Genomic DNA, 25,000 nt, shown 5'->3' with positions numbered 1-25,000 from the left:
GGAGAAAAGAATTCACTAATAAGCTACCCATAGAGAATATATTAATTAAATTGTTTATCTCCATAAGACAAAAATGTATTTTCAGTTGTTTTATCCATATCCAATTCTTTGTGACCCTTTTGGATTTTCTTTTGGAGGTTTTCTTTGCTATGATACTGGTACATTTTACCATTTACTTCTCCTGTTCATTTTCCTGAGGAGGTACTCAGGCAAACTGGGTAAAGTGACTTGCCCAGGGTTAGTTACATAGCTTATGTCAGATTTGAAATCAGGAAGATATATCTTTCTGGTTCCATACCCAGTGCTCTATCTATTGTGTCATCTAGCTGTCCTATTTCTTGTTACCCTTCTAGCTAAACATGATTTATAAATAATGGCATGAATTTCTGCTAGTTACATTTAATTGATGATCAAATTGACTTTTTGTCTTCTTTCAATAGTTTAAAATGTTAATGTATCATGATAACTGTTTTTCATAGATCTCCCAGAAACAATTGCTGGTGCTGGGTCAGAGAAATTGTGTTTTATTTATTCTAAATATAATCAACAGACTTGCAAAGATTATTTTTAATGAATAAATATTATTTGTTGATAGTGTGGTATCACAGATTATTCTATGCTTTTCCTTGTAGATTAGAAATAAAATGATAGATGGAGAGAGTGGAGAAAAGACATTTAGAACACTGGTTAAATCTCAAGATGAGGTAAGGCCTATTTTTAAAAAAATTAAATAATATGTAAACATAATGAAAATCAGTTATTTGTATTGAGATGTTGGATATAGGCATACATAGTCCATTATTGATATATTTCAGATTTGTAAGCATAATTTTAAAAATTATTTATGTACTATTAAAATATACTTTAAACATACATGCTTAAAGCATATTATAATAAAGTACACTACAAAGCAAATAGAATATCCTAGTTAATATTTTCATGAAAATTTTCCTTTTGAGATATATAATTTAACTTGAGTTATTTTTCAAGGAGTATTTTTTTTAAATGAGTTGAAATATCCATGCTTTTTCAAGGTAAAATTGCTTTGGTAGTTTGTGTTTTTAAATGCCTTCCTCAAATAGCATCTCCTTTAATAAATTATTACACACACAATCACATAATTCTGTGTCCTTAAGCAACATACCATTTGATAAGATCTTATTTTGAAATGTTTATAACTTTTTTTTTAAAGCGGTAGTCAAGAATTAGAAATTGAGAGGAGACCTATCCAATGGGGAATAATTAAATAAACTGTGGTATATAAATGTCATGGAATACTTTTTTCTATAAGAAATGATAAGCAGGCATATTTCAGAAAAACTTAAATGAACTAATGCTGAGTAAAGTGAACAGAAACAGAAGAGTGTATATAGTAGGATCAACATTGTGCAATGATCAACTTTGATAATCTTAGTTCTTATCAGCAATACAATGATTCAAGACAACTCCAAAAGACTCATAATGGAAAATGCTATCCAGAGAATGAACTGTGGAGAATGCAAATAGAAGCATACTATTTCCATTTTAATTGTTTTTCTTTTTCTCATGTTTTTTCTCTTTTGTTCTGATTCCTCTTTCGCAAGATGATTAATGTGAAAATATGTTTAATATGATTGTACATGCATTAACCTATATCAAATTGCTTCTGTCTTGGAAAAGGGGGGAAAGTGGGGGAAAAAAATTTGGAACTCAAAATCTTATATATAGTGAACTTTGAAAAGTATCTTGATATGTAATTGGGAAAAAATACTACTAAGTTGGGAGGAGAGAAAGAGGAAAAAGTCCAACAACCTTGTTTTGATTTGGTGATTTGCAGTTACATAAAAAAATCATATTCTTTTTCTCATTTGATTCTTAAAATCTTTTGCTGTAGGAAATGCCCATATTATTAATGCCATGTTATCAATGATGAAACAGGAGCTTTGAGAAGCTAAATGACATGACCAATGATCAAGAAATAATAAGTAGTAGCACAGAAGGCTGAACCATTGTTTTCTGACTTTCAAATGTCATTTTAAGTCTATGCTTACAAAGCAAAATCTTGAAACTGAGATGTGACAATTATTAAATTTATCTCATCAGCAGACACATAGAAGCTAATTCAATTCATTAAAGCTCTTAAAAAGATTTCCTTTGCTTGAAAATTTCTGATTCTTTATCCACACTATGGGGGGAGAATATTTTTATTAAATATGTCTTGTAAGATGCTCTACTTATATTAAAATAAATGCCTTTTAAAGGGAAACAAACTGAAATAGCTCAATATGGGTGGAATAGTCCATTTCCTACTTCTTATTCCTTTCAAGTACATCTTATTCTTACTATTCTAGTTATTAGGCATGGTCCAACCAATATGATGAGAAATTTTGAAAGTTTATTTCCCTAAGTACAGGCAGGTATTAACATGGGCCAGGAAACACTTTGGAAACAACAAAGGATTCCCAAGTGAAGGTAAATTCATTCCTACACTATTTATATTCATCATTTTAAAATTAAATAAAGCTTTTTCTTTTAAAATAGGGGCAAGTTCAGTTAATGGAATCAAACCATATCCCCTTTTCCCCCAAGTGAGTCCTATAAGCAGAATTCATTTTAGTGTCTGGTTCACCCTTGAGAGACATTAAATTACTCCTTATCTGCAAAAACCACCATAGTAACTCTTTTTGGATAGAGTCCTCTTTGTTTGTCGGACTTCTCTTTAACCTCCATTTCAAGATAGGCAAATTCCTTAATTTGCTTTCATTTTCTTTTGTCAAGTTTAAAATTAAAAATGTTACATAATCTTTTATCCTATCAACAAAGTAATAAAAGGCACCCCTGCCCATTCAAAACTTCAGCCAAGTATAACTTTTTAAGTCCAAGTTATAAGATTGTGAAGAAATCTATTTTAGAGTGGCCATGTTGAAAGATTTGTGACAGCAGTTGTACTTGGACTTTGGCTCTAAGTGATTTATATACTTTGTAATGAGACTTACTTAACAGGAAAAAGTCTTTCTGAATCACATAGAATTGCTATCCAAAATATATAAGCAGTTAATAAGCATGCATCTTAAAATCTTACTTTTATAAATTCTTGAATTATTTTATATTTTTCCACCTACCCACTGAATGAAGTTGAAAAGAAACTCATAACTCTTTCAAGGCCACTTTGCAGAAATTCACTATTAAAGATTCTAAGGTTGGGAGGCTATTGCTCTTTCTCTTAGCCAGGCCTGACATGTTCTGCTCTTCTCCTCCCTGCCTGGCTCTCTCTTCAGCCACATGGCTTCTTTGGCATGATCAGTGTTGGCATGGCAACAATAAACTGCCTGTGCAATGGGGAGACTGTTATAAAGCACATCTAACCTTACATTTAAGATTTACAATGTAGTTCCTTCACAAAGTCCTTGTGAAATAAGTATACGATGTCATTATGGTTTTTTCTTTGTCTTAGGTTAAAAATTTATTGCAAGAGAGTCCCTACCCTCAAAAAGAATATATATTCATTTGACCGAATCTGAATTTGTAAACTTTATTATTAGATAGATGAGCCAAATTATAGTTAACTAAGAAAACACCTGTCATATCTAAAAATAGTCTTAGCCATGTTGTACATGCTCATTAAGACTGATAAATTGTACTATTTGTGAAAACACTCATTTCTAAGAATGCTCTTTAGAAATGTATAGAATTTTCATACTGGGAATAACCTCACAGATTATTTAGTTACCATTTTATAGTGAAAGAAAATGAAGCCAGAGCTATTAGGTGACCTAATTATGCCCTAGAAGGACAGAAGAAGGACACAGACCTGGAAGAGGCAGCGTAGTATACACTGAAAGATCATAGAACTGATTCCTTACTTCCAATTCTTCCTCTAAATAGTTGCATTACCTTGGACAAGGCAGAGTTTTTTATAAGCCTGTTTCCTCATCTGTAATAAAGAGTCACAATTGAACATAGTTCTTGATTTTAGTTTTCTTTCATTTTTAAAGATTGACTCTTGGAAATGATAGCATTTATTTTTTGTTAAAGCTTTTTTATTTTCAAAACATATGAACAGATAATTTTTCAACATTGACCCTTGCATACCCTTCTATTTCAAATTTTCTCCCTTTCCTAGAAGGCAAGCAATCCAATATATATTATACATGTTAAAATATATGTCAGCCAATATATGTAAGCATTTATACAATTACTTTGGTGCACAAGGAAAAATCAGAGCAAAAAGGCAAAAAAAAATGAATAAGAAAACAAAATGCAAGCAAACAACAATAAAAAGAATGAGAATGTTGTGTTATGATCCACATTCACTTCCCACTGTCCTCCCTCTGGGTGTAGATGGCTCTCTTGATGATAGCATTATTAATATCATCAGACTTACCTATTTTCTTTTCTGTCATGTATCAGAGAATAATTTCTTTTAAAAAATATTTTAATTTTTTATTTCATCTCAATTACATGTAAAAACATTTTTAACATTCATTTTTTTAAAATTTTGATTTCCATCCAAACCTCCCATCCACTCTCTCAAACTAAGAAGCGATTTGATAAAAGTTATATATGCAGCAAAGCAATTTTAACATTATTTCTACATTAATATTTTGAGTCATATGTTCTCAAAATCATATTCCACCGAAAAATGCCACGTTTTCATGAGTTGAATACACATCTTTCAATGTGAGTAAGCCAAGAAGTTTGCAACAATGTTTGAAGTTCTGTTTTATATAATTTGTCTGACACTATACACTAGAGTATTCCCAAAAATTTGCAAGGTCTGTCTTTTGGGCTCACTTATGGGACTCCAAAGGTGAATATCACCATTATCTCTGATTTGTGCATAAACAAGTCATTCAGTAGCTATACAATTTTTCTCTTTAAGAGAAAATTGTAATCTTATTTCATCTCTCAGTGTTTATGTATTAAGCAGTTTATACTTGGAAATATTTTTACTTGCAAGATGATTATTACATATGTATCTCAATACTATCTCCCTGGGTTCAGGTAGATTTGTAACATTTCCAAACACAAGCTTTTGCAAGGAAAAGAAATAGAAGTTTGTGTTTGAGCATTTTAGTCACACTTACCTGCTGTGCAAGAGAAACACATGTGGGATAAAGATTTATGAATATATAATAAAATTCATATTGGATTACAGATCATCATTTTTATTATGCTGCTTTTAATGGATTTTATGTTTATTCTGAGATGAGCACATGTGTCATGAGACTTTAAACATCTTATCTTAATACAATTGAATGTCAACAGAGGAAATCTAGCAGACTATCTTTATTGTGGGTACCTCCTTCGATTCCTCTATGTCTATAATGCTATTAATATGCCACAAATGGAGCTCAGTTGCAATATTTCAAGCAGAGTATAACTGAAATTGGTCCAGTGAGGAACATTATCTCTGTTTATCATTTCTTAAGAACATCAAGGCTAGAATATATTCAAAGTCTAGCAATTTAAAAACCTAGTGGTTTCTAAATTGAAATAGCAGATAATGTGGAGGGTTTAACTACAATTCTGTTTTATTAGCACCTAAGCACTATACAAAATTACTGAACTTTCCCAAAGACAGTCAAGCCCAATCTATCAGCATATACATATACTAATACAATCTATAAATATGGATATATGTATAAATTGCCTATTATTTGGGAACTGACATAAACTGTAGCCTATTTTTAAGTCTATAATTTTTTTTTTATTCTACAAGAAATATTGGTTTGCAAGGGTTTTCCCTATAGTCACTTATACCTTGAAATTGAATTTTTGAAGGGTTTTATTGGTTTTGTAATAGGCAAAATTTCTTAACCTCACCATCCAAAGCCTTTATTCTTTAAAGGTTGGGAGATGTTATGATTTCTTCAGGAAATAACTTACTCTTTATTATTAGTTGCATTAAAAATAAAACTTTCTATATCTTTCTGTTAATAACCATTGTATTTCAGGGTAGCTTCACCATTAGCATATTGTCATTATTATGATTACCAAAATAGAAAAGCAATCACCAAAGATTTGGACTGCCTACTCCCTAGCCATCAACCATTTCACTTAAATAGATATATAACCTATTCCTAAAAATATTTTAGCATGGTCAAGATTTCAAATATTCCAATGATAGTGCCAATATTTCAATGCTTTTATATGTGGCTTTCCAGAAGTTCTTCCTTATATGAAATCTCAAAATTATAATTTGCCATTTCTTCCCCTTATTATAACACTTACTATTTTGAAATTATTGATGAAGGATTTCAACAAGATAATCTGCTTGTTTACCTTAAAAAAAAACAAAAAAAACAACCAAACAAAAATTTCTAAGAGACATAAAAACTTTGGTCAGAAAGAGAATCAGGGCTATTACTTTCTAATGTGAAAATTATCATAAGTCATGTACATTTGACATTTTTCTTTTATTTTTTCTATTAATACCTAATAGTCTTCAATCATAATTTCTTGAGAGACCAAGAACAAATGTAGACTGAATCAAGTCACACATAAATGAAGATATATTTTAAGAATTAAAAAAATATACCGGGTATTGTTGGGATTCTTCTCTCAATACATCTCAGTATTGGGCTTTATTAATTTTGTTAAACTTTTTCTAGCGCTATATTGACAAAGGAAATAGAACATATACATGGACTCCTGTCAATGGCACAGATTACAGGTAATTAATTTTTTAATTAATTTTATTGAAGGAAATATTCCTTTATTGAAGGAAGTCAAATACAGACTTTTATAATGTTCTTGTTGTTTTTTTTTTGTTTTTTTTTGTTTTTTTTTTGGTTTGAAAAGATCTTTCTCAAACATAACCTAATATTATCTGTGTACCTTAAGAATGTTGTGGGAGATTTTCCCTCAATATAAACTGAAAGAGGAAATTGTACTTTCTAATACCTCTACAAGAACTGGGGGTGGTGATAATTATACTTGTCTTATAGGGTTATTGTGAGAAAAAAAATGAAATGGCATGCCTATAGAACTTTGCCAACTGATATAAATCTATATAATACAATATAAATACCAGTTACTAGGATTAGTAGTAGTAGTATTATCAATTCTAAATTCACATAAATATATAGACATAAAGGGTAATTTTCTAATTTAGAGATAAAATAGTATGATATCACTATTTTAAGTCTGATTGGTAGTAAAAAATAAATTGAGAATCAACCTATGATTCTCTGATTTTTCTACACAGGATTTTCTGCTTTTAAATTTTCCTTTGGATTTATTAAATAATGGTTGCAATGAACATTAAAACTACCCCAAGACAGAATCAAACCATGAAAGACCAAAAAAAAAAAATAATAATAAATCCACTCATTCACTCATTCCCTCTCTATTATTAGTAACACTTTTTCTTATTTTCTCACTGAAAGGGTAGTTGATACACGTGGGCTCTGTACAATTGTACTACTTTCAACATATCTAATTCTCCTGCAATTAAATATGAGTATCTCTTATTTAAAACTAAATTGAAAAATCACACAAATTATATCTTTTATGAAAATGTAAACTATAATTGAATCAACCTCCATATGTATTTCAGAAAGAAATGAACAAAAAACTGATGTGTACAAATTATGAACAGCTCTGTCCATAAAATTATTATATCTTTACATCATCCCTTACCTGTTACATACCTTTTAAAGTAAATATCTAAGAAATAGTTTATCAATGTTTTGATACCACACTGATCACAACTTCAATGGCAAAGTCAATTTGACTCTTCTAAGAATAAAATAAAATATGATCGCAGAAAATCAGTTAGCTATGAAGTTAATACATGGTGTCAAATTCTATCTTTTCACAAAACCTGTAAATTTGTAGGGAAAAAAAAAAGGGTGGTCAACTCCCTTGTGTCCAAAATACTACTATATGGTGCAATGATCTATGTTTCAGGAAAACCTGTGTTCAAAGGTGGCCCCAGAAGTTTACTGACTGTGTGACTTTGGGCAAGTCAATTCTTCTCCACTTCACTTTACACAATTATAAAATGAGAATAATAGCATCTCCTCTCAAAGTTATAATAATCAATGAAATAATATTTACAAAACAGCAAAGTGTCTACCACATAGTAAACATTTAACAGATGCTTTTTTCCTTCTTCCCTTTCACATATTGCTCTATCTCTTAAAAAACTGTGTGTGTGTATGTATGTGTGTGCATGTATGTACATGTACATGGTCATTAGCTACTAATTCTTTCTTTCATGAGAGTTTGTAATTCCTTATACTCACTGCTGCCTTAGCTAATTGGAAAAAAGAGATGATAAAACTTAGGATATACATCAAAGATGCTTTTTGTTATAAAGTCAGATACCATGAAGTTTTAGTTTGGAATATTCATGTCCCTTTATAGATTAATAAACTAAAGTTATTGGTACCGGACTTTCCTTATTGATCAAGCCAGTAATCAGTATTATTCACTACCAACACAGTGTTATCAAATAAATGAGTGATTTAGAGCCAAAATCTGGAATCAATTCATAGTTTTGCCATTTGGGCAATTCTATTAACCTCACTGTACCTCAGTTTAGATTAGTTTAACTTTAGTTGGATTAGATGACCTCTACCCATTCTTTCCAGCTCCAAGTCTGTGATCTTCTGATCCTTATACACTTTCCAGGGTAACTTTATTAAAGCACAGTTCCTAACATTTTGATGCTTTATTCAAAAACTTTTAGTGACTCTAAATACTTTCTGAATTAAATGAATAGTCACAGCATAGCATTTCCAACCCTCTCTGTTGGCACAAACCTATATTTCTATCCTTATATCCACTACTTACATATCTGATACTATATTCCAATTAAACTAGAATATTCAACATATACCAGTGGAGTATCTTCTAGGCCTGGAGTTAAAAGATTTATATCATCCTGAGTTCAAATCATGATTTTAGATACTTATTAGCTGGGTGTCTCTGAGAAAGTTATTTAATCCTTTTTGCTTGAGTTTCTTTTTTTATAAAATTAGCTGGAGAAAGAAATGGCAAATTACTCCAGTATCTTTGCCAAGAAAACCTCAAAGTAAGGTCATGAAGAATCAGACACAACTGACAAATGGCTGAATGATAACAACAACATCTTTATTTATGAGATCCCTTTATTTTAGAACTGCTACTTCCTTCTCTATTTCCATAATCTTTTTCTGCCAGTCTTACCCATCCTTCAAGGTTTAGTTCACGAATTACCTTCTTCATAATGTCAACTCTCATTCCATATCCCTCATCTTAATTGAGATTTCCGAATGCCCATAGCACTGTGATAATAATATGTGCCAGCCATTATGCTAAGTGCCTTACGATTTTTAATCTCATTTGATCTTTAAAACAACTCTGGGAAGTAGGTGATAGTATTCCCATTTTATAGCTGAAGAAATTAAGGTAAACAAGTTGAATGGTTTCTTGAGGTCACACAGCTAATAAGTTGTCTAAGATCAAATTTTAACTCAGGTTTTCTTGAATTCAGGCCCAACACACTACCCCACACTATTACATAAGAACAAAAAAGTACATTTTAAATGTTTCTATTGTTAACAGTAGCTATCACAGTGAGTTGCATATAGTGGTTACTTGATAAATATGTATTGCATGAATGAAAATTAATTCGGGTGTAAACTTGGGTACCTTCTAATTTCTGACAAATTGTCAAACTGTAAAAAGTGCAGTGAATTTACCACTGTTGTTAAGGGGATTAATTACACACTAATTTCTGGAGAGCTAGTGGCATAGGGTTGTCTTCAAGAAACTTAAAAATTAATTATCAGGAAAACAGACCTGGAAATTCTGACTACTGAAATGTAGCTTCCATGCTCAAGAGACTTAAACATAACCATGAAAAAGCAAATTTCACTTTTCATAAGAAATATTGTAACCAAAAAGTTAAGGGTATCACCTATCAAAGACCATATAGAAGGGTAAAAACAACAAAACATACAAGAACATCTATAAGCATTTTTTTTATGGAAACTGTTCATAGTAACGTGCTAGAACTATATCACAAGCTTAGTATGAATAACAAGAAGGTATTCTACTTAAGAAAAAAAAATTGCAGATCAAGCAGATAAAATTTGTTGAGATGGACTATTTAACTACACCTAAGATTTTGTTTTATTTTATAACTTGTCCTAAAGATGTACAGCTTTTCTCTTCCATTAAACAATATGGATCGAGTACTTATGAAGTCTGATGTACTGTACTAGCACTTAGGAAATACTGACATAAATAAGAGGATATTTTTAAAATGTCATAGCAGTCAGCAGTTGTTAACAACCAGCTGATTATATAATATTCCTATTATGAAGAAAGCATTGTGAAGCAGAAAAGCATTCCCTATTCTGTTTATTTTAGTTAAAAATGCCAGGGGGGGAGTAGGGAGGAGGATCAGACTACAATATTTAGATCACAAGAATATAGCCTAAACAAAATACTCTCTCTGGTGGCATCTTATTTAAATTACAGGCATAGTGTCTCTCTGTGTGTGTATATATACACACACACACACATATACGTATACATGTGTGTGTGTATATAATATATATATACGTATATGTGTGTGTGTATATATATATAATATACACACACATATATACGTATATATGTGTATGTGTATATAATATAATATACGTATATTATATTATATACACATACACACACCCACACATATGGAGCCTCTGAATTGCAAGCACAAATCTTTACAGTGAAGGTGAATATAAGACAATTTAGATCTTTCTAAATTCTATGACATTTTTCTAAATGTCACATCTTAACTGACCAATGAAGGAAGGGATTATTAGAGATCAGGGATTGTATTACATGAGTTCTAAATACCAACAAAGATTTATTCTTAGCATATCTATTTGAAACTTTAATAGTTCCTCTCATGGGCCTTCATAATATTGCCTGTAGTTGATGAAATATAAGCTAAATCCACAAGAGTCACATTGTAGCAGCACTATTAGACATAAGGTTATAGTTTTAATTAGTAGCTTCTATAAGCAATATATGGTAATAGGCAAGTCAAATTGTCCTAATTTCCCTAGAGAGGAATTGGTGGGAGATTATAAGGCAAATAATCAGTAATTCTTCTCTGTACTTTATAAATGGCAAATGAATCATTAAGGGTCATCTTGCTTCCAGATTGATTGCAATGCTTATTTTCATTTTAATTTTTGCTGCAACATATAGGAGGAACTTACATATAAAAATGAAGCAGAGGGAGGATTTCCATTAATGTTTTATTCCACTGACCTTTTTCCTCAAGGAAAGTTTATGAAATCATTTAGTGATTAAGAACAGTTTAGGAATTAGAGTGAGCATGTACTCATAATAATATCTTGCCCACCTAATTATACTGTAATAAGTAAGTGATTGCCAGGACTCTTAATTGGAGTTTAGAATACAAATATTTCCAATCTCTATGTTGGCAAGCATGGGACTCTCTATATAATACTAGAAATTACCCAAAGAAAGAATTAAATTTAAATTTTCAGTTGTTTTCTATGTTTTTACATCTACAATATGATTATGTGTAGTAAAAATTAGAGACGAGAGATTTGACCAGCATTTGAGGTCTCATGAAAGAAGTTTCATATGAGTAAGGCCCTTATCCAAAATTTACAATTTGGCATTGCATGACAGAAAGGCAAAATCTATTTAGCTTACTACTATGTAAATGGGCAACCAATAAAAAATACCCTCAAGACAGTTCACTAATATAGAGTGGGGGACAAAATAGTCTACTAAAGACTATCCAGGCATTTATGGCCTGGACATGCACCGATCTCCAAATTTTAGAGCTAGAAGTCATCTTAGAAGATATTTAGTTCAAACTCTTCATTTTATGGATCATGAAACAAACTTAAAGAAAGGTAAGTAATTTCTACTCAAGTGTCACAACTACATATTACAAGAGCCATATTTAAAGCCCAGATTCCTTAATTACTATTATAGCATTCTTTCTCATATTCTACATCATTGAGTTGTGTGTTTCTAAATAGGGCTAAGATAATTTATTCACATGGGGAACAAATCAAAGAATTTAAGGAATTTTAAATAGGAAACTTGCAAAGCTCAGGGGAAGAGGGGCATTTGAAAGAAATATCAATTATTTCCGCTTGAAATTGGTTGTCCACAGAATTTGAGGGACCCACGTTTGTTTTCTGACATACAGTTTTTGGTGTTAGAAGTGGTGTTTAGGGTGCACATAATGAACAAAAGTTCACCAGTAGATACATTAGGAGAATTGCTTCTGTAAGTGTGCAATGAAAATTACATAAAATCCTAATATTTGAAAAAAAATCCCAAGGTACCTTCAATTAACATCTATAAGACAACACTGAGCCACTATTTGGGAAAAAAAAGTAGCTTTTTGAAATCCCCAGGCAGATAATATTTTAGCAAGATAGGATTTTGAGCTACTATTGTATTCTGAGAAAAAGTATGGGAAAAAAAAAACTTTTTTTGGTCAAATAGCAAGTTAATTTCTATTTTATATAGGGAAAAAAAATCTATGAATGTTAATCTTTGTGATTACAAAAACCAAGATACCTTAAGGCTAAATTCTATAATGATGTAGAATGTACACTCATCCTAATCTGACTTTTTTGAAAATATAATACTGTAAACAGAAATATTAATTGAAATAAGACTTTAAAAAAAGGCAAGTTTATTCCAATCCTCCTAATGTTCATTTCTCACATTGTATCATATGGTACCAAGAGGAAAAAATTAATTAAATATTATATTTGCTATTATTTTATAGTTTTTATCTCTGGTTTCATTGTAAAAGTGCTTGGTATCTATAGACTGTAAGCTCCTTGGGGCAGGAATTGGTTCATTTTTGTCTTTGTATTCCCCCCACCCCACCCCACCCCCAGTGCCTATCATAATGCCTGGCACATAATAGGTGTTTAATAAATGCTTGTTGAATGAATGTTTAATCTTTACTCCAACAAGGAAGGAGTGGTAGCAGATCTTTGGATTCTCCACTCAGTCCACTGTGTCTCTTTGTTTTGTTTTTCTTTTGTTTATGCTTCTCTTGTTTCTATTGCAGTTTGGCCTTGGTATTACCAACCTACAGTTTTTACTATATAAAAGCCAAAATAGAAGAGACAATAACTCAGGCCAGATGTAAGTACTGTGAAAGAGACTTCAGGGTCTGATCATTATCTCCTAATATCAGATTTTGAAACACATTTAGCTTATAGAATACATATGAAATACATTAAGCTTATACATTTCAGTAGGTGTTATTACCAAATCTATAGCAATGATTCTAACCCATTCCAAACATGCAAGGAACAAGAAATATTCTACATAGATAGAATATGAGCAGGTATTCCAGTTTCACTGGTAACCCTTACTACCCTTCCCTGCCTTGCTATGTGCTTATAGAATCATTGCCTTGCTGTATCCTCTGTTGCTGTCATTTTAAGGGTCTGCTTATGGCATTAAATGTTCCACATGCTAAATATTAACAAACTCTATTTGTAGTAACATAGTAAAGCTTTTTTTTTTGGTTTGGTTTTGCATTTGGCAATGATAATATTGTGCTTCAAATTTTATATTTTGCTTGAATAGTTAAATAGTAATGGCCTTTGGCTTTGGTTTGCAGATAAGCTTTGCTTTCATGTCTTCTAAATTACGATATATATGAATATCTCCAATAATTGTTTGTGCAGCTTTCAGAATGAAGTGTTAATTAACAGTACTTATGCCTATGCTATATTCTTATCCATAGTTCTTTTTAAATTTTTGTTTTGATTGTAATTACATTTAGTTAAGTAAAAAATGGCCATCATATCCTCTTAGCCTGTTTCAAGTATCAACACTAACTTGATAGAATGTGTGTTCAGAGAAAGTTAAAAAAAAAAAAAAAAAAAACTAGTTACAAATTTCTTCTAACAAACAAGCTCCAATTTCTACCACTTCTCTAGTCAACATCCCATTCTGTCCTAACTTTCCCTGCTCTTGTCCTTTATTCTATTACTTGGAAAAATTACATCTTCCTTAGCCACTTGATGGGTACTAGATATGATGGTCTTTTAGCAACCAGCAATTTTGCATGAGTTATTTCTTAACTTGATGAAAGTGGGAGTAATTAGTGAAAGTTTAGTCATTAATAAATGCTTCTATAATAGACTTATATTTATTAGTGTTGCACTTGCATCTAATAACCTGCAAAAACAGACCCTTGAAATAGCCACAGTACATAGAGGGTACTTTAGTAATAAGTGACAGTACATTCCAGTCTTCAAAGATGTTTGTCTTTTTTCCAGACTACAGCTGTACATAAATGAACCTTTGATCTATGTACAATATTTTTATTCAAAAAGCTCATTGAATAAAATATTGTTTGTGACCCCCTTTGCTTTACCCTCTTTTTTTTGTTTCCTGGCTTTCTCTTTCTGATGGATTTTCTCAGCAAAAAAAGTCAAAGTGAAGGGCAAGTATCTTCTTGTTGCTCAATTTCTTTCCATTTAGTGCAGTTGAAATTTCCCAATTATATTTCCATTCCTATTGGATACTTTCCTCTGTGTTCTTCACTTGTTAGATTTTCCCACATGAACACTGCATATTTGATATAACAAAAGGGGGAGGGGATGGAATGGACAGGCTTTTGTCTTCCTAAATGATCTATTTTACATTGACATTGTCATTAATTTCTAATCTGTTGGGGTTTTCTGATTCTCCATGTTCTGGGTAAATGTCATTGTTAAAGTATGTTATAAATTCACTGGTAATATTAATTTATGAATGAAAGCCTTCTTAAGAAATTAAAGTAATAATTACATTTTGTGACACTTTAAAAGTACAAATCTAGGATTTTTATAGATTTCACTTCTATGAGAACTTATCTATATATTTCTTTAATGGCAAACCCTTAAGTTTTAGGAATACACTAAAATATGGATGCTTTCATTATGACTCTTTTAAAAGTATAAGTACCTTTTTCTTATATTTTGAAACTAACTGATGTAATCACTGATGTAGCTAAAATATAAAAAGGTAAGTAGATCAATCTTCCAATATATTACTTTAGTAGATTAATCTTTCAGTATGTTTCTTTGCTTACTAGGTAATAATTTTAGTGTCATGTTCTTTAGCTATGTACTCTAGCTGAGCTTAGGTTGTTTTTTCTAACATTGAAACTTCATACCTGCAGATTCAGAAACACTGAAACCTGAGCATTTTGAAGAATCTGGATACACTTTTATAGCACCAAGGTGAGTCAATTTCCTAATCATAAACATAATTAAATAATATAATAAATTTATATATGGAACAAATTTCAATATCATAATATGCTTAAATTTTTTTTAAATACTTGATTTAGCTATGCTATAAAGGCAACTATTTTTCAAAGCATCAAAAGAAATAATGTATTTAAGTAACAGAAAATACTACATAAATTAAAGTTAGTAGAGACCAGAAGAGTCTAATCCTATGAATTCAGAATTATCCTCTTCATTCTACAATCCATTTTACTTTGTATAATTTATATATATAACTTGTAGGAAATAGATGCTTCTTATATTACCCTTTTTCCCCTGAGTAATGCATATTATGTCCTAAAACATTTCCTTCATTTTTATGCATAAATTCACAGATATAATGCCAACCACAGTTCATTCCTGTTGTAATATCAGCTACTCTAACAATTTACATACCAGTAGCACCTTAAAGTTTTAAAAACACTTTTTACAGAAATGATTCTGTAAAGTAAGCAACAAAAGTATCACAACCTCCACTGCATAGAAAAGCAAACTGAAGCTCAGAACAATTTCATATCTTGTGAATAACTATAGATCCTCTAAGTTTCTGAAGAAAAATTTAAGACCAGAACTTCTAAATCTTAATTTAGCACTTCTATGGGACTCACTTTTATAGATCATATTCATGAAGACTGGAAATTTTACCCACTTTAAAGCAGAGCTGCATCCCAACTACTCTTTGCACTGATTATTATTAACCTATTTTTCACTCAACAAAATTCCATTTAATCCATTCCTAATTAAAATAATGAATAATAAAAATGAATAATGTTCAAGAAACTCGAATCAGAATTATTCAAATTTCACTTTAAACATAAGATTACTTAATTTTTTTATATGTAAATCTGAATTAGGGTAATTTAAAATACATCTAAGCTCTCATTTTGATAAAATGTGAATCTTGGAAGCAATTACGCTATATATACAAAAACCTTAGTGCTGATCAATTATTCTACACACTTTTGTCAAAAATAGTACCATACAGTTTAGAACTTAAAAACAGTGCAATGCCATTCTGCAATTTCTCCCAATTGTTTCATATAAATTAGTCTTATTTCCTCATTGAACAAATAAAATCCAATAAACCTTGATTGTAATGCTTTCTATGTGTAAATTAATTGCATTATGAATGCAATGATGAAACAAGACAGAACTTTCTGTCAAGAACCTAATAATTCACAGAGCAGCTAGATAGCTCAGTGGATAAAGGACCTGCATTCAAATTCGACCTTAGACACTTAAGATTTACTAGTTGTATGATCCAGAGGGAAGGAAGGAGGAAGAAAAGCAGGAATGAAGGCAGCAGAGGGAGGGAAGGGAGGAGAAAAAGAAGGAGGGAAGAAAGGAAGGAGGGAAGGACCTAACAATTCAATGGGAGATAAAAATAACCACAAATATAATGAAGATTAGAATATAGTAAGTGGAAAAAGAAAATTCAATAAAGTACTGAGAGATTTTAATACAGAACTCACTTTCATATGGGAGAATGAGAGAAAGATTTGAGCTGGATACTTAAGGAAAGGAAAGATTACAGAAGAACAAATGGAAGGAGAAATCTTTCTAGGCTTGGAAACAGGGATAGCCAGGCACAAAAAGAAAAACAGGCCAAGTTGACAGTACAGTGTGGCTAAAACAAAAGTGAAAACTGGAGTGTAAACAAAGCTAAGTTGTATTGGGTGTTTTTATTCGCTTTCTATCTTTTGTTATAACAGATGGATTGTTGAAGTTAAGGAAGGAAAGAGATATATTGGTAAAATGAGGATAATAGAACAATAAAATATTGTAATATTTTTAAAGGAAAATAGTTATGGGGTAGCTATAGTGCAATGGATAAATATAGCACCAACCTGAAATCAGGAGGACCCAAGTTCAAATCTGACCTCAGACACTGAACACTTCTGAGCTGTGTGACTCTGGGCAAGTCACTTTACCCCAATAGCCTCAAAAAAAAAAAAAATTACGTTGCTGCCAAACTGACCAAATTCTAATGTCAGACTATGAAATCTCTCTTTTATTAGGTAAATAGCGGAACGTTGTGAAGGTTTTGGGTAGGAGAGTGAAAAGCATAGTCAAACCTGTTTTTACAAAGATTAATTGAACTGAAGAGACTGCAGGTAGAGAGAAACCTCAGTATTAGTTAAGAAACTTACAATTATTTAGATTGGACATGATGAGAGTTTTAAAGTAGTGTGGCAGCTCTTTTTCATGTAGCATGAGAAAGAGAGTATATTTGAAAGACATTTCAGAGACTGCATATTGGAAAGAATTTGCAGATAGCCTAGGTTCAAATTCAAAAAACTATTAATCGGTGCTAATAATTCTGCTTCTCTGGGCCTCCTTTTTCTCATTTGTAGAATGCAGATGTTGGATTAAATGATCTCTTAGGTATACCAATCAGCTGCCAGCTCTATATTGTTATTGAATCCTGAAAATGAAAGGATTTGAGATTAGTTGAATGTAGGTGGTAGGAGAAAAAGAAAAGTCAATGAGAATTTTGAGTTTGGAATTAGGGCAAACAGAAAAAATAGGAGAGTTAATATAATGAGTATAGATTTGGAGGAATCTGTTCAGTTTGACTGTATTGATTTTGTGGTGCCAAAGAGAGACATCTATCCAGTGACATTCAGGGAGCAATTATACATGAGACAGAAGCCTATTATGGCTGGAGATGCAGACTGGCACTGAAGCTACATCAAATAGTCACAAAAACCATGGAATAAGATGATATTTAAAGATTAGAGCATGATAAAAGATAACCAAGAATAAATGACATTAGAGGGGACAAATAATTAACAATAGACCTGTAAATGATTTAATGAAACCAAAAATGAAGAGACTATTAAGATCAATAAGTATATATACACATACATATATATTTAAGATTTATAAGGCATTTTAATTGTCATTCAATCCTATAAGCTAAGTACTGAATGTTGCCTCACAAACATTTTATAGATGAGAAAAATAAAACCTGGACAGTTTAAGTGGCTTTGGCCACAGTCATACACCCAAACTTTTAAACCAGTTAGTTTTTCTGACTCCTGTTTCCCACTATGCCATGTTTTTCTCTGATACTGTCAAAAGATAAGGAAGATGGAAACTGAGGAAGACTAGTATAGAAAAAGCATAAGTGAGTTGGAAATGGTCTCGATAGAGCAGTGATACAGATGACACACTACTGGGGCAAATAAAGAAAAATACAGTTTTAAGCGTAAAATACTATATAATAAATTTGTTGATGGAGGGAAGCAGGAAAATGATGATTACTTCTCCTTCAAACGAAGTTAATGAAAGATATTTTTTAAGAGAGACCTGAGCATAATTGTGGTTGGAAAGCAAGAGGCTTGAACCAGGAAAAAGAGAAAGATTGAAAATAAAAGTTTTTCAAAGATATGAGTAATTAGGATTGATAAACAGGAAGAATGGCTATTAGCCTGGACAAAGGAAAAGTTCATTGTCTAAGATAAAAGGGATTGAGAAGAAAATTGCTAAATACACAAAGAACCTAAAGGTGAAGAAAAAGGGAATTAGGAGATGAAATGTGATCATTTCAATCCTGTCAGTAAAATACAATTTTAGGTCACCTTCTTAACATAAATTTTCAATGGAAGCATGCCCTTACAATATCCTCCAGAAAAAGTGTGCAAATACTGGAAAAAGGAAGGTTCTAGATTAGTGAATTGAGGAATCCTGAGATAAAACATAATCCATCACTGAAATGGCTGACAGGGTACAACCAAAGCATTGTTGATGGGTATGAAGGATAAGGAACTGAAAAGACTATATACAACAGATTTAAGAGGAAAATGAGCACTAGACAAATTGTTACATTTCAGAATCTAAAATGCTTACATGAACTTCTTAGTATCTTCATGTCACCCCTACTCAAATATAAAATGTTTAAAGGCAATAAAGGTGTCATATACTTTCTGAATCTTCAGAGTATCTAGTATAGAGTAGGTTCTCCCAATGAATATTTAATAGAGTAACCATTTGTATCTTTGTAAATAAACCTAACCCTAGTCTTCTTTGTTATTATTATTTTTCAGAGAATACTGTAATGACTTAAAACCATCAGAAAACAACACTGAATTTCTCTTAAATTTCAATGAGTTTATTGATCGAAAAACTCCAAACAACCCATCATGTAAGTGTTTGTGTTTTTTGTAGGAAATACTTGGAGAAAAAAATATTTTTATTATCCCATTAAATTCTGATATTTATCTTTGATTTATTCATTTCTTTAATGGGCCTGTATAAAAAATGGAGTTTTGTTTATTATATACTTAATGTGAAATTTGATAAAATTTATTTTATGGTAAGTTATGGTAATTTTAGTGATTAAAAAAATCAACTGGATCCAGATTTTTTAAAATGAAAATAGCAAAACCATTTGAATTAGTCTCAAATCTGATATAGTATGGTTTAGGCTTATATTTTCAGTATCTAATTTTTTTAGTCTAGCCAAGTGATATTCATAATAAAAGAAAAAGAATACCCCCCCTCCAATATAAGTTAGATTCTAAAATCAGTTTCAATACAGTAGTAGAAAAGGGCACCCAAAAAAAGGAATCTATAAAGAATCTTATCTTTTACCTGTATCTAAAAAAATATGCATCTAAAAACATGTATCTAAAACATGAACATATAACTAAAAAAAATGCTTCAGCAACTTTGCATTTGAAGGATAATTATTTGCTTTCAAACATATTTCAGAGAAAAACAGACTTTAGTTTAATACCATTATATCTTTTATTTTCAGAGGATTAATTAGCCTTTTGAATCATAGATGTACTTTATAACTCTTAGACTTTTTATTGATTTAAAGAAATTTTAAAATCTACAATTCTCTTTAAAGAAGTCTTTATTATAAATAAACTATTAAAATGCAGCATAAAGCATAGAGGTATATATTAAAAAGGAAAGCTCAAAAGGGCAATAAATATACAGTTGTGGATCTGTGATCTCATTATTCACTGTGGGCATTTTGTTTTTGTAGATAACTTGCACCTTCCCAGTGAATAAAAAGAAATATCAGTCCAAATAAGAATATGCTTTTTAATATTGATCTTAGTTCCCTCATCTCTATATTGAGTGTCTGAGTAATACTTTACCTGATCCTTAAGCCTGGCTTATTAAGCATGTCTAAGAGTACAGAAATATTCCAGGGTTAGCAATACAGCATCCTCTTAATACTGTAAAGAGTTTCAATGGGGGAAAAAAACAGACTTAGCAAATATGAGTACTATGCTAAGCCTTGAGAATACAAATGGAAAAGTAAGATAGACTCTCAAAGACCTTGCATTCTAACCAGAAAGACAACCAATAAGAGAGTTCAGATTCATTACAGATCAAAGCGCCTCTAAAGTGTGGCAACATTGTTTATATATAACAAATATTCTTCTTCTTGAGTTAATCCATATGACTATGCCATTTTTTAAAACTATCATTTGTTCCATTATTTATTTCCTGGATGTATCAGTATAAGTAATAGAGAAGCAGCATTCTGTAGTACAGAGGTCTCATATCTATGGCTCAACCATGAAATCCCACCCCAACTACCTGTTATTTGTAATCTGTGAGCTAAATAACTTAGGTGCTGAGAAAAAGAGACAGAGAACAGTATTTGATCTTCAGGATATTATTTACTAACCCCTACTACATAAAAGGCTCTTCTGTTTTTCATCATTTTAGTTATGGCCACCTGTTTGTGACCCTATTTGGGGTTTTCTTAATAAAGAAACTGGAGTGGTTTGCCATTTCCTTCTCCAATTCATTTTATAGATAAAGAAATTGAGGCAAATGGGTAAATGACTTGTCCAAGGTCATGCAGATAGTAAATATCTAAGGCTAGATTTGAGTTCAGGAAAGTAAGTATTCCTAACTTCTTTCATGGCATTCTATCCACCATATCCCTTAGGTGTTCTGTTAAAGTACTCTACTTTATTTCAAATTGAGTTTTGAATACTTTATATGTGATCATGGGCAAGTCGTTTTAGTTTTCTAAGCTTTAGTGATTCTCAATGACTTATTAAGTGATAGATGTGTTATAACTTTCATTGGTGAAAAGAATTCCCATAATGATGATATTGCCAGTCCTTGATATATTGATTTATAGTAGGAAAAAAAAAAAACTTTAATAAAAATTCTGATAAGTGAGATTGTTGATGATATCTGGTTTGGTTATTTATAAATCTCACTTAAATAACCATCAAGTATTTATTAAGTGTTCTCTGTGTGCCAGGCACTACTGTTAGAAGGCTAGCTATAGAAGTGCAACAGGGAAATATTTATGCTCTTAGATAGCATACATTTTATTATATTTTCATCTTGCTTTCATCAGAGATGTAATTCTAAATATTAGCTTTAAAAAGTGAGGTATATAATATCCTTTCTGTGGGAAAAAATTACTATGAAATTAGACACAAGCTGGGATCTTAGTTCAGTTCAGATAAGTGAAAAACAGTCCTTCCTTTCAGCTCTCACTGTCATCTCTTACAAAGTTTTCTATACAGACTGTGGCTACTCTTCTTCATTTGTTCTAGAAACAAAAAGAATTCAATTTATAGGTTTTTCAAGTTTTACAATGTCAGCCAGACACCTACAGAAAATAACTTCCACTATGAAGAAAGGGCAGGAATATTTAGGGATCTTGAAACAAAATTACAATTAAGTAGATTTAATTGTAACCTATTAATCTGCTTTCATAAATACTATGACCAGCATGAAAAAAAAAAAAAATATATATATATATATATATATATATATATATATATATATAGTGGAGCTTATTGTAGTTCCTATTGACCTCAAAATCACTTAAAACCAAGGTAAGAAAAAGTTTCACTATCTCTATTTTTAAAGTTCATCAACAAAGGCAATGAATTATGAAGAAACTTTTGTTACCCAAAATGACTTATAAATGACAGAACATCATTTTTAAATAATCTGTTATATTGAAAATGTTGCTATTTCAATGCACATAAACACTTTAAAGAAAGCAATTATATAATTTGTTCATAGGAAAACTAGTTCCCACTCATTTGGAATTAATTATATATAATGGACCTTTATCCATATTTAGATTTTGTACTTTTAATCTGTCCATCTGTGATAAAAGTATTTTACTTTACGCCATTCATTAGCTTAACTCTGTTTAAAATAAGGGGAGAAAAGGAGGCTAGTTTCTTATTAGGAATGTCTTAAATAGAGTTTTAAAAGTTATTGGGATTAATAAAATAAGTTAAAAATTAACAGCCTTTGTAAAAAAACAAACAAACAAACAAACAAAAAAACCTTTTGTTTTGCGTTTTTTCACCCCATATTCACACAGGACTTCTTCTGTTTTGATAATTTATTTAAGGACTAGATTTCCTTCCATTGAGTAGATGACCTGTTAAATTCCTCTAAGATAAGACCATGTTGTTTATTTTTTTTAACCATACATATCAGGGAACTACAAACTCTATGGTCTTAGACCTAAGTTAAAGACCTAAACTCTGAGAGAAGAGGCCTATTTGACAGAGACAGAGTTCCAAGTCTCCACATTACAATTACCTATCACTTCTCTCTGAGATACTGATAATTCAGTAACATAGAACAAAAATCACTTGTGGGAAGCTAGCCATAGATGGAAAGTAAAATATTTATATATGTTGTTTTAAAAAATAAATTATGGATTTTCATTAATGATTTGACAATACTGGTAATCCTTTATATTTTCTTGTAAATAATGTCTTACTTTATTGATCATCAAAACAAGTAAAGCTATGACTTTAAAAAAAAAATCACTGACAGCAATAATAGTCAACCAAAAGTAGATGAGTAAGACTTTTAAAAAATTGCTGTAAAATTTTATTTTGCTATATTAAATCATTTTACAGGAATAACCTTATCAGTGGGTGTAGAATTCTCACACTACTTATTTATTATTAAAGTTAATTTATTGACCTATGAAAATGTCTCTATTATTGCCATATCAGATATTTATGGTTTAGAATGAATGACTTAAAGAATGCCTCAATTCCCCGAACCAGGGTAAAAATTATGTTATTTATGTGAAATGTGCTGCACAAGAAAAGTTCCAATAAATAACACAATGCTAAGTCTCTGTGTGCTTGGGTGTGAGTTAGCAACTGCAGTGGTCACATTTAGTATTATAATGAAAAGAATACTCTAGGTCTGGAGAATAATTAAAGCAAAAAACAAACTTAAATTACTGCTAATTTTATTTATATCATATATTATCAATGATTTTCTAAGTAGAGTCTTTCCTAAAATGAAAAGGCTTTCTTGAGGGGCAGGAGAGTTGGCAACTTTGTAATTCTCTGGAAAAAACACAATGTCAAAGATATCTTTCTGAAAATCAACAAAAATGATTGCTTTAAAGTTTAACTGTTAGTAGTCAGATTGAGATTATTTCTCTACTGGAGAAAGTTAGAAAATATTTTTTTTCATCTTGACCTTCCCCTGCAAATAGGGCCTCAGCTTCTTGTCTAGAAATAAATATGAATGAATATCTACTTGTGAATTGAGTTGAATGAAACCTCAGCCGGACTGGAAAACTGACCAAATTATTTAGTCAGTGTCTGTGCACTTGTGACCATTAAGTATTACAGTAAATAGCATTTTATAGGTATTTTATTGTTCTGGACTTATAGTAAGAAAATGTTACATTCATCTCCTATCTCAGATATAACTACTACTAGGGGTGTGACCCCAAGCCAATTACTTATATTTCCTCATCTGTAATATGAGGTGATTAGATTCAATACCCATTCTAACTGTAACTCTAAATCTACTGATCCATTGAAAATTTCATAAGTAATATCATTCAGTTTCTGTGGTGTAAATCATTTAGCTCTGGGACAAGAATTATTTCTTTGTGGCTCACTTGCAATTGAAGAAAAGGGATAAGAAAGAAGAAATAGTCAATCATTTCCCCCCTTTCCTTCCTCAATATGGCATCCTGAATATGCTTGTTTGATTTTTGTTATTATTTCTGTTTTTGTTTAAATATATTCTTCATTGCCCCAAAATAAATACAAATAAAGAAACTTAAAGTGAACCTTAGTATATATGTCAAAAATTCTTACTCCATTTAAAATGTAACATTGTAGTGGGAAATGAAAGAAAGAAAAAGGGACAAAAATGGTGATTCTCATGGGAAAGTGAGCAATGAAGAGTTCTTGAATAATATAATTTGTTTTGAGTTTGTTTGTTGCTATTTTGGTTCACTGACCATTATCTATTATTTTTTGAAAGATTTGAAAAAGCATTTGACTAAATAAAAAAAATTATGAAGAAATCACAGAAATTTTAATATTTTGATGAATTTGGGATTTCCTTATTATCACTCTAATGAGTCATGGGCAGCTGAGGCTGAGCCTAGGAGCCAGGAAGACTCCTCTTCCTGAATTCAAATCCACCTTCAGACACTTTCAAACAGTATGATTCTGGGCAAGTCACATAACCCTGATTGCCTTGGTTTTCCTCATCTGTAAAATGAACTGGATTTAAAATGGCAAACCTCTCCAGTATCTTTGCTAAGAAAACTCCAAATGGGCTCACAAAGAGTCAGACATGCCTGAAAAACAACTGAACAAAAACAAAGTCATACTTTCTTTAATAAACAAGCGGCAGCTAGATGGTTCATTGAATAGAACACTGCCCCTCAATCACTTAACACTTTATAGTGTATGACCCTGGGCAAAATAACTTAAACCCAATTG

At 31.1% G+C, this 25,000-nt stretch overlaps 1 protein-coding gene across 4 annotated transcripts in view; it reads left to right on the top strand.

Moving 5' to 3' along the window:
* CACNA2D1 (calcium voltage-gated channel auxiliary subunit alpha2delta 1) overlaps positions 1 to 25,000 on the top strand; it is a 688,069-nt gene that overhangs the window by 634,063 nt on the left and 29,006 nt on the right. For 2 of the 4 annotated variants that reach the window (XM_051961630.1, XM_051961628.1), the window contains 6 exons: positions 633 to 704; positions 6,594 to 6,655; positions 13,049 to 13,125; positions 14,420 to 14,440; positions 15,161 to 15,221; positions 19,319 to 19,416. In XM_051961630.1, the coding sequence (XP_051817590.1) occupies positions 633 to 704; positions 6,594 to 6,655; positions 13,049 to 13,125; positions 14,420 to 14,440; positions 15,161 to 15,221; positions 19,319 to 19,416 (391 nt within the window). The remainder of the gene's footprint in view (positions 1 to 632; positions 705 to 6,593; positions 6,656 to 13,048; positions 13,126 to 14,419; positions 14,441 to 15,160; positions 15,222 to 19,318; positions 19,417 to 25,000) is intronic. The other 2 variants (XM_051961631.1, XM_051961629.1) reach the window with 1 other exon arrangement.

This window comes from Antechinus flavipes, chromosome 5, assembly GCF_016432865.1.
Source record: "Antechinus flavipes isolate AdamAnt ecotype Samford, QLD, Australia chromosome 5, AdamAnt_v2, whole genome shotgun sequence".
NCBI classification, from domain to species: Eukaryota; Metazoa; Chordata; class Mammalia; order Dasyuromorphia; family Dasyuridae; genus Antechinus; species Antechinus flavipes.
The sequence above is the reverse complement of the archived record's forward strand: the minus strand, read 5'-3'. Positions and strand labels throughout refer to the sequence as shown.